This window comes from Salvelinus fontinalis, unplaced genomic scaffold (genome assembly GCF_029448725.1).
Source record: "Salvelinus fontinalis isolate EN_2023a unplaced genomic scaffold, ASM2944872v1 scaffold_0650, whole genome shotgun sequence".
NCBI lineage: Eukaryota > Metazoa > Chordata > Actinopteri > Salmoniformes > Salmonidae > Salvelinus > Salvelinus fontinalis.
In genome coordinates this window covers 50,805-63,538 of record NW_026600859.1, presented here as the reverse complement: position 1 = coordinate 63,538, position 12,734 = coordinate 50,805, and the positions used below count along the sequence as shown (strand labels likewise).

Genomic DNA, 12,734 nt, shown 5'->3' with positions numbered 1-12,734 from the left:
TACCCAATAAATGTTTGTTTTGTTCGATCATGTCCCTATTTATATCCAAAAACCTCAGTTTTGCTGGTGCGTTTTGTTCAGTAAAACACTGTCTCAAACAACATCCGGTGAAATTGCAGAGCGTGAATCTCAACAAAACAGAAATTCTCATAATAAACATACATAAAAGATACAAATGTTATACACCAGCTTAAAGATACATTTATTGTTAATCCAACCGCTGTGTCCAATTTCAAAAAGGCTTTATGGTGAAAGCAAACCATGCGATGATCTGAGAACAGCGTCCAGCAGACAAATCATTACAAACAGTTAGCAGCCAAGAAGAGGAGTAACAAAAGTCAGAAATAGTGTTAAAATGTATCATTTACCTTTGATGATCTTCATATGGTTGCCCTCCGAAGACTCCATGTTACACAATAAATGTTCGTTTTGTTCGATAATGTCCCTCTTTATGTCCAAAAAGCTCAGTTTTGCTGGTGCGTTTTGTTCAGTATTCCATTGGAACAAAGCGCGGTCACAAAAGACAGACGAAAAATCAAAAAAGTATCATAAAGGTTCGTAGAAACATGTCAAACGATGTTTATAATCAATCCTCAAGTTGTTTTTGTCATAAATAATTGATAATATTTCAACCAAACAAAAGCTTCATCAGTAGAAAAGGAGAAACAAGAAAGGCACGCTCCCGGCCACGCGCTGGCTTCATGTCTGGAAATGTCCAATGTCCACTCATTCAAAGTGCTGTTTCTCCCTCATTTTTCAGAGTAAAAGCCTGAAACAATGCCTAAAGACTGGCCACATGTTGTAGAAGGCATAGAGATTGTGAACTGCATCATAGGTCTTTGTATGGTGGATAGGCTTTCAATGGAAAACAGACATTTCAAAATAATGGCACTTCTTGGATGGATTTTCCTCAGGTTTTCGCCTGCCATATCAGTTCTGTTATACTCACAGACATTATTTTAACAGTTTTGGAAACTTTTGAATGTTTTCTAATTATATGTGTATCCCAGCTTCTAGACCTGAGTAGCAGGCAATTTACTTTGGCACGCTTTTCATCCAAAATTCCGAATGCTGCCGCCTACCCTAGTGAGGTTAAAGGCTCTGAATATTTATGTAAATGTGATATTGCAGTTTTTTGTATTTCTACATTAGCAAAATTTTCTAATAACCTTTTTTGCTTCATCATTATTGGGTTTTGTGTGGAGATTGATGACGAAAGAGAACTACTTCGTCAATTTGAGAATAAGCTTGTCACATCACAAAATGTGGATAAAGTCAAGGGGTCTGAATACTTTACGAATGCACTATAAAATATAACTGGAACTCAAGGTTGCCTACATCAGAAATACAACATTTTTCAAATGAAAAATATTGTTAAAAAATGTTAAGGTCCCTTTCTTATTCATCATTGTTTCAAAGTCATAACTGACCCTAGATCAGCACTCCTACTCTAAGTTTGAATAGAGTAGTCCTGTGGCTCAGTTGGTAGAGCATGGCTCATGGGTTCCATTCCTGCTGGGACTTCCCATACAAAAAATGTATTCAACCATGACTGTAATGACAGTGAATTTGGATAAAAGTGTCTACTAGATGGCATATATTATTATATACTATTATAAACTGGGTAGTTTGGGTCCTGGATGCTGATTGGCTGAAACAGCATTTCAGAAGTCTATACTGTATATCAGACAATATACCACGGGTATGACGTAAAAATACTTGTTTACTGTTCTATTTATGTTGTTACTCAGTTTAAAATAAGCCGTGGTACAGTATGTTGGTCATATACCACAAACCCCTGAAGTTCCTTATTGCCATTATAAACTTAAGCAATAAGGCCCGAGGAGGTGTGGTATATGGCCAATATACTACGACTAAGGGCTGTTCTTATGCACAACGCAACGCGGAGTGCTTGGATGCAGCCCTTGGCCGTGGTATATTGGCCACAAACCACAAACCCCGAGGTGCCTTATTTTAAACTGGTTACCAATGTACTTAGACCAGTAAATACAAATTTAAATACCCATGGTATACGGTCTGGTGTACCACGCCTTTCAGCTAATCAGCATTCACGGCTCAAACCACCTGGTTTATAATGGTCAATATTCCACACCTCCACAGGCATTATATCACTTAGTTTAAATATACAGGTCAAGATATACAAGGTTTTTGTCAAACTTGTTGTGTTCAGGTCTTCTTGGTTCTGGGTTTGTTGTGTTCAGGTCTTCTTGGTTCTGGGTTTGTTGTGTTCGGGTCTTCTTGGTTCTGGGTTTGTTGTGTTCAGGTCTTCTTCTTTCTTGGTTTGTTGTGTTCAGGTCTTCTTGATTCTGGGTTTTTGTGTTCGGGTCTTCTTGGTTCAGGGTTTGTTGACTGTACTGTAGAGAACAGAGGAGTCCTCCTCAGCTGATTGTGCTGCTGCGGGTCTGAAGCAGAGAAACAGAAATTAAACATAGACAGCGTCCCAAATGGTGGCACCCTATACCCTTTATAGTGCACTACCACCCTATAGGGCTCTGTCTAAAGTAGTGCACTACCACCCTATAGGGCTCTGTCTAAAGAAGTGCACTAAATAGGGAATAGTGTTCCATTTGGAACAGAAGAACAGTTCTTCAAAACCATCATCACATCACTCCCTATTATAGACATGTCATAGTAATTGTCCTGAGATGTCCATTGTTGGGTTCATAGTTTGGGTTCATAATGGTCATTTAAGGTCAACTGTTTTTCTTATTGATGATCTTATTATTGATCTCCTACAATAAACTGCAGCATATGAATGACCTTAATGCAGAATATGCTCACCAGGTGGCACCACTGGGAGGTTGAATTTCAGAGCAGCGTACTGGACATCCTCATCCTCTTTCTGGGACTGAGGCACTTGGACGGTGGAGTATAGAGGCACTTCCTGGTTTTTGGAATGAGAGACGTGGACGCTGGCGTAGTGAACATCATCCTGGTCGTCTGTGGCTGCTGTCTGTGCTGCAGTAGAGGTCATGACCATGTTTGAGATGCTGTCATACACTGGACTAGAGTCTCCCTGATGGAGAGAGTGGACAGACAACATGAGGAGTGGAAATGTTCCACAAAACATACACAGTCATCACAGTCATCTTCTGATTCCAACAGACTCACCTGTCCATCATCTGCTGTGTCTCTTGTGTTGGAGGTGGATGTGGAGGCCTTCTTCCTGTTTTGTAAACAAATGAATGAATAAATGAATTAATGAATTATTGAATCTTCTAAAGTGAAATAATAAACAACCAAAAAACTCACCTGAACCACATGAGTCCAGAGAGACAGAGGATGAGAACCAGAACAACCACTATGATTCCTACAGCTGCAGTCAGAACTGAGGTCTGTTTCCCTAAAATAAAATATGGATGATATGAGTACACAGCATGTTCTAATGAACTGAATATTATTATAATAATAAAACAGAATATCAATGTAATACTTGTTAATACTTGGGGATTTTATAAGCAAACCTGTAGTTATTAACAAAAGTGTAATAATCCAAAGTATAAATATTAAGATATATCTTCAAAAGTAATTTTGTATTGAGTTATTAAAGAAAAACTTTACCTGCTACAATGATCTTCAGAGTAGTAGAGTTCATAGATGCTATTGTATTCTCAGCCTCACAGTAATATTCTCCTCTGTCCTCAGAGATGATGTTAGTGATGCTGTAACTCTGTCCTGATGCTTTTGGTGAGGTTCCATTCTTCTTGTACCAGGTGTATTTGTCCACAGGTGGGTTGGCATCACTGCTGCAGGTCAGAGTCACTGAACTGCCCTCCACTATTTCACCAGAAGGACTGACTGACACTGAGGTGTACTTTGGGCCATCTGGTGGACAATATGTAACACATTGTTCAGACATAGTGCTTTACATGAGGAGCATCATGGAACTTGGACTTATGATTGAAATAAGTTAAATATGACTTTAAATATGTGTGATTCTCTGATCAAAAGAAGAGGAGGTTAAGTGTATTTACACTGAACGTCCACAGACACAGAAGAAGAGTTGAGACTCCCATATATACTCTCAGCCTCACAGTAGTATTCTCCACTGTCCTCAGAGTTAATGTTGGTGATGAGGAAGGTCTTTTCAGATCCTGTCAGTGAAGCTCCATTCTTCTTGTACCAGGTGTATTTGTCCACAGGTGGGTTGGCATCACTGCTGCAGGTCAGAGTCACTGAACTGTCCTCCACTATTTCACCAGAGGGACTGACTGACACTGAGGTGTTCTTTGGAGCATCTAGTAAAGCAGAATGTGTCAGAGGGTCAGGACTGTAGTATACTACCTCAAATGACGTCATGTCAAAAATAAATAACATCTAAAGTCAGAGAACTATCTAAAACTATCGCTTACACAAAACATGAATAAGAATACATTTGGAGATACTTTAGGACTTGAGTGTCTACTAAACTATTCTTCAAGTGTTTGAGGTGCTGAACATTCTAACTATAGACATGCATACATCTATGACATTGTGTGTAATTTCTATGTAATGATGAATATTTATAGATAAAGCAGTAATACCCTTCCCATTGATATTAAATGATTGATACTTTCTAAGTAGAATAGTAGTTTAATTCATACTCACACACTGCAGGAGAGTGGAGAGCCTCATGGTGTTCTACAGTACAGGAGTAACTGTCTGCAGAATGACCCAACACTACTAGGGTATTACTAGAGTATTGTTGGGAAGTGGGCTCATCGAGACGTTGTCCGTTCTTGTACCAGATGTAGGTGGGGTTGTCAGTCAGAGTACAGGTGGTGCTACAGGTCAGTGTCTTCTGTCCCTCTGCAGCAGGAGTCACCTTCACCTGCAGACCTGAAACAATATGTATAAAACCACATTCACCTCTGTGTTAACAGGATGGTTAATTTATTTTCTCCTGTAATTCAATATGATGTACAGTTGTATCATACAGTGTAGTATTACCTGTGATAGACAGAGTTGTTCCTGGGAAACTATGACACCATTCAAAGTTGTATGTTTTAAAAGTGAAGCGATACTCAGCTGCGTCCTCCTCTCTCAGATCTGTGATTCTCAGGGTGGACAGACCTTCGTATGTTCCAGTCACTTTGTCAGGGTACTTCACACGACCTGCATACCCTGGGTCTGTGGTTAGGTCTTCAGGGGTCGTCGTATCACTTCTAAACCAGAATGATGATGTGGTGTAATAATAACCAACATAAGTACAGGATATGTCCACTGTTGACCCCTTTAAGACACAGATTCTCCTCTTGGTGTAAGTCACTCTGCTGCATCTCTGACCCTGAACACCTGAAACACAGTGACATAACAAGAGGTCAACTCGATAATATTCTCAGTTCTTTCTAGAAATGCTAACAGTTCTCATATTACATAGTGAAACCAACACAGAAACACATTGTGTACAGTTTTACAGTGATGTATTAGTGACAGATCTATTTAGTTTTTGCTATGGGGAGGATTGTGTGTTTTTTTTACATTCAGCCCAGGATCTCCACATCCGGCTTCTTCACCTGCGGGATCATCTGAGAACAGCCACCCAGACAGCTGATGAAACTGAGGAGTATTTCTGTCTGTGATAAAGCCCTTTTGTTGGGAAAAACTCAGTCTGATTGGCGGGCCTGGCTCCTCAGTGGGTGGGCCTATGCCCTCCCAAGCCCACCCATGGTTGTGACCCTGCCCAGTCATGTGAAATCCATAGATTAGGGCCTAATGAATTTATTTCAATTTACTGATTTCCTTATATGAACTGTAACTCAGTAAAATGGTTGAAATTGTTGCACGTTACGTTTATATTTTTGTTCAGTATAATTGTATATGTATTTATGTAAAACATGGGGACCACAATGGAAATAAGTCCCCGACTTTATTGTACAATCCTGTTCACTTAAAAAACATTGTTTATATGTGTATTTTTTTAACAGACAAATAAAATCAATCAGTTAATCATCTGTTACAATACACCAACAAGTGTAATGACATTCAGAGATTGTCAAGCCTTCAATACTGGGAAAGACTACAAGGTACGGAGGATGTATTCTCTGTCAAGCCTTCAATACTGGGTAAGACTACAAGGTAGGGAGGGATGTGTTCTCTGTCCAGATTTACATTGTCTATTTATTGTGGTGTTGAAAACACAAACCATGACATTGAAGTGGCTGAAGTTGGTCTGCTTTGTTTATTGGTTGTGTGCTGCATTGGCACAGAAACCTGTTGGTGGAAAATTTGTTGCATATATTTTGTATATGATCGCAGTGTAATGGAACAGGCAGGCAGGGTGAGCTTGTCTGTGGTGGTCGGGAACCCTCAAACTTCTGGCCCGTAGCCCTGCGTGGCATCGATCATGCCACAACAGCAGGCTGAAGTGACAAAGTCGGTATTCACGTTTATAGAGGCAGGGTCGCTACAGTTATTCTTATTTGAGGTCGTAAACATTATTTTGAGTTCATTCTGAGGGGGGAGGGTGTTCAATTTATTTTACAGTACAAAGGGAGGGTAATGTGAACATATTTTTTACTTTGGAGACCAGTCCTGTCTAGTCCCCCAGTAAAATTTGATCTGTCCCTCTATAAAGAAACACTCACACACTGCAGGAGAGAGGAGATCCTCATGGCCTTTTACAGCACAGGAGTAGCTGTCTTCATAGTTACTGTAGACTGAGTATTTGTACTGGGGGGAGGTGCTCTCATCTAGATGTTGTCCGTTCTTGTACCAGATATAGATGGGGTTGGGGTTACTCAGAGTACAGGTGGTGATACAGGTCAGTGTCTTATACTCTGAATACTGTTCAGGAGTCACCTCCACCTGAAAACCTGAATTAAAGGAGAGCAAAAAAAGAGTATATGGTTCAGAATTGGTGAGTTAATTATTAACATCATGACTCTTCAAAACGTTATAATGTGGTATGTAGTGTTACCTGTGACAGTCAGAGTTGTTCCATGGAAGCTGTACCCCCATCTGGCCTCATCAGTTGTAAATCTGAACTTGTACTCAGTTGAGTCACTCTCTCTCGGGTCTGTGATTCTCAGGGTGGAGTCCTTTTCTGTTTGTCGATGGTATTCCACACGATCTGCATACTCTGGGTTCAGGCTCAGATCCTTAGTTACTCCAGTCTCCCATTTGTTGAACCAGGATACTTCTGTGACGTTATGCCAACTGGGATGTGTGTAAAAGCATGATATGTCCACTGTTGACCCCTTCAAAGCACAGATACTCTGATGGGTGTAAGTCACATTCATACAGCTCTCACCCACAACACCTGAAACATAATGTAACTGATCAATTCCTGAAACGATAATGAGACTAAATGTTTTAGATGTATTATACAGGTTCATTTTGAATTAAACAATATATATATTGACATACATCTATAAAACTGTTTATCATTCCAATGTATATAGTTAAGAATATTGATAGAGAAAGTAATACCATTCTTATTGGTTCTAAATGGTACTACATAAAATACTAGTTTCATTAATACTCACACACTGCAGGAGAGAGGTGATCCTCATGGCCTTTTACAGCACAGGAGTAACTGTCTGAATAATAACTATTGACAGAGTATTGCCGGGAAGTGGGCTCATCTAGACGTTGTCCGTTCTTGTACCAGATGTAGGTGGGGTTGTCAGTCAGAGTACAGGTGGTGCTACAGGTCAGTGTCTTCTGTCCCTCTGCAGCAGGAGTCACCTTCACCTGCAGACCTGAAACAATATGCATGAAACCACATACACCTCTGTGTTAACAGGATGGTTAATTTATTTTCTCCTGTAATTCAATATGATTTACAGTTGTAAAATACAGGGTAGTATTACCTGTGACAGACAGAGTTGTTCCTGGGAAACTATGACCCCATTCAACGTTGTTTGTTTTAAAAGTGAAGCGATACTCAGCTGAGTCCTCCTCTCTCAGATCTGAGATTCTCAGGGTGAAGAAACCGTTGTATGTTCTAGTGTACTCCACACGACCTGCATACCCTGGGTCTGTGGTTAGGTCTTCAGGGGTCAACTTATCACTTCTAAACCAGAATGTTGATGTGGTGTAATAATAACCAACATAAGTACAGGATATGTCCACTGTTGACTCCTTCAAGACACAGATTGTCCTCTTGGTGTAAGTCACGCTGTTGCAGCTCTGACCATCAACACCTGGAATATAATGATAAGAATGCATGATTTACACAGTGGAATCGTGAGCTGCAGTAATCCAGAGTAGTTCTGCCATCCTGTGTTACTGCTAAGTGTTATCTCTGAGGACTGTTTAGCAGACAGAATAATTACACTTGAAAAGTTATACTAGAATACTGAGTTGAATCCACACTCACACACTGAAGGAGAGTGGAGATTCTCATTGGCTTTTACAGCACAGGAGTAACTGTCTACAGCATAAGGGTAGACTGAATAGGGGGAAGTCTTCTCAGTTACAACCTGTCCGTTCTTGTACCAGATGTAAGTGGGGTTACCAGTCAGAATACAGGTGGTGCTACAGGTCAGTATCCTCCATGTTGAAATCTGTGAATAAGGAGTCACCTTCACCTGCAGGTCTGGAGTAGACAACATCAACCTGAATCACCTGTTGTCTAGTGTCGTCACATGATGCAATACATTTACCCTGAAGAAGGTGATGCTGAAACGTTGGTGGTTTTTACACAATAAATGACTGGGAGGTTATTCATATGGAGTGTGTGACTCTCTTTGTTGTTATAGCTTCCAGTTTATTCTCCGTTAGTCAGCACCTCTACACTAAATCAGTTTCTCTGGGTGTGTTGTTATAGCTTCCAGTTTATTCTCCGTTAGTCAGCACCTCTACACTAAATCCGTTTCTCTGGGTGTGTTGTTATAGCTTCCAGTTTATTCTCCGTTAGTCAGCACCTCTACACTAAATCAGTTTCTCTGGGTGTGTTGTTATAGCTTCCAGTTTATTCTCCGTTAGTCAGCACCTCTACACTAAATCAGTTTCTCTGGGTGTGTTGTTATAGCTTCCAGTTTATTCTCCGTTAGTCTGCACCTCTACACTAAATACGTTTCTCTGGGTGGGTTGTTATAGCTTCCAGTTTATTCTCCATTAGTCAGCACCTCTACACTAAATCAGTTTCTCTGGGTGTGTTGTTATAGCTTCCAGTTTATTCTCCGTTAGTCAGCACCTCTACACTAAATCAGTTTCTCTGGGTGTGTTGTTATAGCTTCCAGTTTATTCTCCGTTAGTCTGCACCTCTACACTAAATCCGTTTCTCTGGGTGGGTTGTTATAGCTTCCAGTTTATTCTCCATTAGTCAGCACCTCTACACTAAATCAGTTTCTCTGGGTGTGTTGTTATAGCTTCCAGTTTATTCTCCGTTAGTCAACACCTCTACACTAAATCAGTTTCTCTGGGTGTGTTGTTATAGCTTCCAGTTTATTCTCCGTTAGTCTGCACCTCTACACTAAATCAGTTTCTCTGGGTGTGTTGTTATAGCTTCCAGTTTATTCTCCGTTAGTCAGCACCTCTACACTAAATACGTTTCTCTGGGTGTGTTGTTATAGCTTCCAGTTTATTCTCCGTTAGTCAGCACCTCTACACTAAATCAGTTTCTCTGGGTGTGTTGTTATAGCTTCCAGTTTATTCTCCGTTAGTCAGCACCTCTACACTAAATACGTTTCTCTGGGTGTGTTGTTACAGCTTCCAGTTTATTCTCCGTTAGTCAGCACCTCTACACTAAATACGTTTCTCTGGGTGTGTTGTTACAGCTTCCAGTTTATTCTCCATTAGTCAGCACCTCTACACTAAATCAGTTTCTCTGGGTGTGTTGTTATAGCTTCCAGTTTATTTTCCGTTAGTCAGCACCTCTACACTAAATACGTTTCTCTGGGTGTGTTGTTACAGCTTCCAGTTTATTCTCCGTTAGTCAGCACCTCTACACTAAATCAGTTTCTCTGGGTGTGTTGTTATAGCTTCCAGTTTATTCTCCGTTAGTCAGCACCTCTACACTAAATCAGTTTCTCTGGGTGTGTTGTTATAGCTTCCAGTTTATTCTCCGTTAGTCAGCACCTCTACACTAAATCAGTTTCTCTGGGTGTGTTGTTATAGCTTCCAGTTTATTCTCCGTTAGTCAGCACCTCTACACTAAATCAGTTTCTCTGGGTGTGTTGTTATAGCTTCCAGTTTATTCTCCGTTAGTCAGCACCTCTACACTAAATCAGTTTCTCTGGGTGTGTTGTTATAGCTTCCAGTTTATTCTCCGTTAGTCAGCACCTCTACACTAAATCAGTTTCTCTGGGTGTGTTGTTATAGCTTCCAGTTTATTCTCCGTTAGTCAGCACCTCTACACTAAATCAGTTTCTCTGGGTGTGTTGTTATAGCTTCCAGTTTATTCTCCGTTAGTCAGCACCTCTACACTAAATCAGTTTCTCTGGGTGTGTTGTTATAGCTTCCAGTTTATTCTCCGTTAGTCAGCACCTCTACACTAAATCAGTTTCTCTGGGTGTGTTGTTATAGCTTCCAGTTTATTCTCCGTTAGTCAGCACCTCTACACTAAATCAGTTTCTCTGGGTGTGTTGTTATAGCTTCCAGTTTATTCTCCGTTAGTCAGCACCTCTACACCAAATCAGTTTCTCTGGGTGTGTTGTTATAGCTTACAGTTTATTCTCCGTTAGTCAGCACCTCTACACTAAATACGTTTCTCTAGGTGTGTTGTTATAGCTTCCAGTTTATTCTCCGTTAGTCAGCACCTCTACACTAAATCAGTTTCTCTGGGTGTGCGCCAGCTCATTACTTTTATTAGATTAATACAAAGCAAGACCATTTCCAGACCTAAAGGGACAATGAAGATTAAACAGAACATCAGACAATAGAATGTTACCTGTGACAGACAGAGTGACTCCAGGATCGCCAGTATATTTCCATCTGGTCTGATCTGTTATAAAGCTGAACATGTACGTAGATGAATCACTCTCTCTCAGGTCTGTGATTCTCAGGGTGTGGCCATTCTTCATATCTCTATGGTACGTCACACGTCCTTTATAGTCTGGGTCATCACTCAGACTCACAGGATTCCCCCCTGCATAATTTTTAGTGAACCAGAAGGTAGTTGTTACTGTTCCACTGGGATATGTGTAAGAGCAGGACATCTCCACTGTTGACCCCTTCAAGGTACAGATACTCTGAGTGGTGTATGTAACACTCCAGCCATCCTGACCCAGTACCACTGAAATACAGTTAGACATCACAAGGACGTTACATTAAGTTCAAGGTCTTTTGACCCACACTAACACTTTGTTTCAATAGTTGCTGAGTTCAGACATAGATACTCTTTGGTTGAGTGTGAATGGAAACCACAGATAAGCTTCACTCAGTGAGTTTAGAAAAGCAACTGTTTAAATTGAAGTGGAGACGCCAAATATGTCGCCAGTAGAACATAAAAATGGTTATGCTTTTAGAAATGTCTGTAGTTTCACAAACCGGGCAACTAAAAGATAAGAATGAGACCATACCTGTCACAGACCAGAGAAATACCACCAACACACTTCCTGCTGTTCTCAAGGCCATTGTTGCATCTCCCACCCTGCAGTCTTTGAAACGTAAACAACAACTCACTCTATAGCTGGTGAATAACTCCACCTGATACATTGAAGTATAAACTGTAAATGGGGTACAGGGCCTCATTACTGAAAATGAACCAGGCTCATGTTGTGTTGTGTTGTATTGTGCTATATGGTTGTCTATGTGAATACTGTCTGTCTGTAAGTCTATTGCACTATGTATGTAATGTGTGTGATGTGTTGCATGTCTGTCTACATCTGTCTCTTTAAGATGACATGTTGTTTGATGCAAAAAATACTTTCTTAACTTCTTATGGCTGCAGGGGCAGTATTGAGTAGCTTGGATGAAAGGTGCCCAGAGGTTCCCAGAGTTAACGGCCTGCTCCTCAGTTCCAGTTGCTAATATATGCATATTATTATATTGGATAGAAAACACTCTGAAGTTTCTAAATTTTTTTGAATGATGTCTGTGAGTATAACAGAACTCATATGGCAGGCGAAAACCTGAGAAGAAATCCAAACAGGAAGTGGGAATTCTGAGGTTGGTCGATTTTCAACTCAGCCCCTATTGAATATACAGTGGGATATGGATCTGTTTGCACTTCCTATGGATTCCACTAGATGTCAACAGTCAATAGAACATTGAATGAGGCTTCTACTGTGATGTGAAGCCGGATGGGAGCTGTTTGAGTCAGTGGTCTGGCAGAGAGCCAGGTCCTGGCCATGCGCATTTCACATGATTGCGACCTACGTTCCATTGCTTCTCTACAGACAAAGGAATTCTCCAGTTGGAACGTTATTGAATATTTATGATAACATCCTAAAGATTGATTCTATACTTAGTTTGACAAGTTTCTTCGACCTGTAATATAACTTTTTGAAGTTTTCGTCCGACGTTCGGGTGGACCTGCATGAGCGTTTGGATTTGTGTACTAAACGCATTATCGAACAAAACAAACAGTTATTGTGGAACTAGGATTCCTAGGAGTGCATTCTGATGAAGATCATCAAAGGTAAGGGAATATTTATAATATAATTTCTGATTTCTGTTGACTACAACATGGCGGAAAATTTGTATATTTTTTCTGAGCGCCGTCTCAGATTATTGCATGGTTTGCTTTTTAAGAACAAGTGTATCTTTAATTATATATAAAACATGTATCTTTAATCAAAGTTTATGATGAGTATTTATGTTATTTGACGTGGCTCTCTGCAATT

General features: G+C 40.3%; 1 protein-coding gene across 1 annotated transcript; it reads right to left on the bottom strand.

Moving 5' to 3' along the window:
• Positions 1 to 1,935: 1,935 nt before the first annotated feature.
• Positions 1,936 to 11,523, bottom strand: LOC129846925 (B-cell receptor CD22-like). The gene is made up of 11 exons (XM_055914739.1): positions 11,469 to 11,523; positions 10,838 to 11,182; positions 6,588 to 6,815; positions 4,951 to 5,295; positions 3,996 to 4,259; positions 3,583 to 3,846; positions 3,274 to 3,364; positions 3,133 to 3,187; positions 2,803 to 3,037; positions 2,361 to 2,415; positions 1,936 to 2,292 (listed from the first exon to the last, which is right to left on the bottom strand). The coding sequence occupies exons 1-11, from the start codon at positions 11,521 to 11,523 to the stop codon at positions 2,139 to 2,141; spliced, it is 2,091 nt and encodes a 696-aa protein (XP_055770714.1). The 3' UTR covers positions 1,936 to 2,138.
• Between the last annotated feature and the right edge of the window lie 1,211 nt (positions 11,524 to 12,734).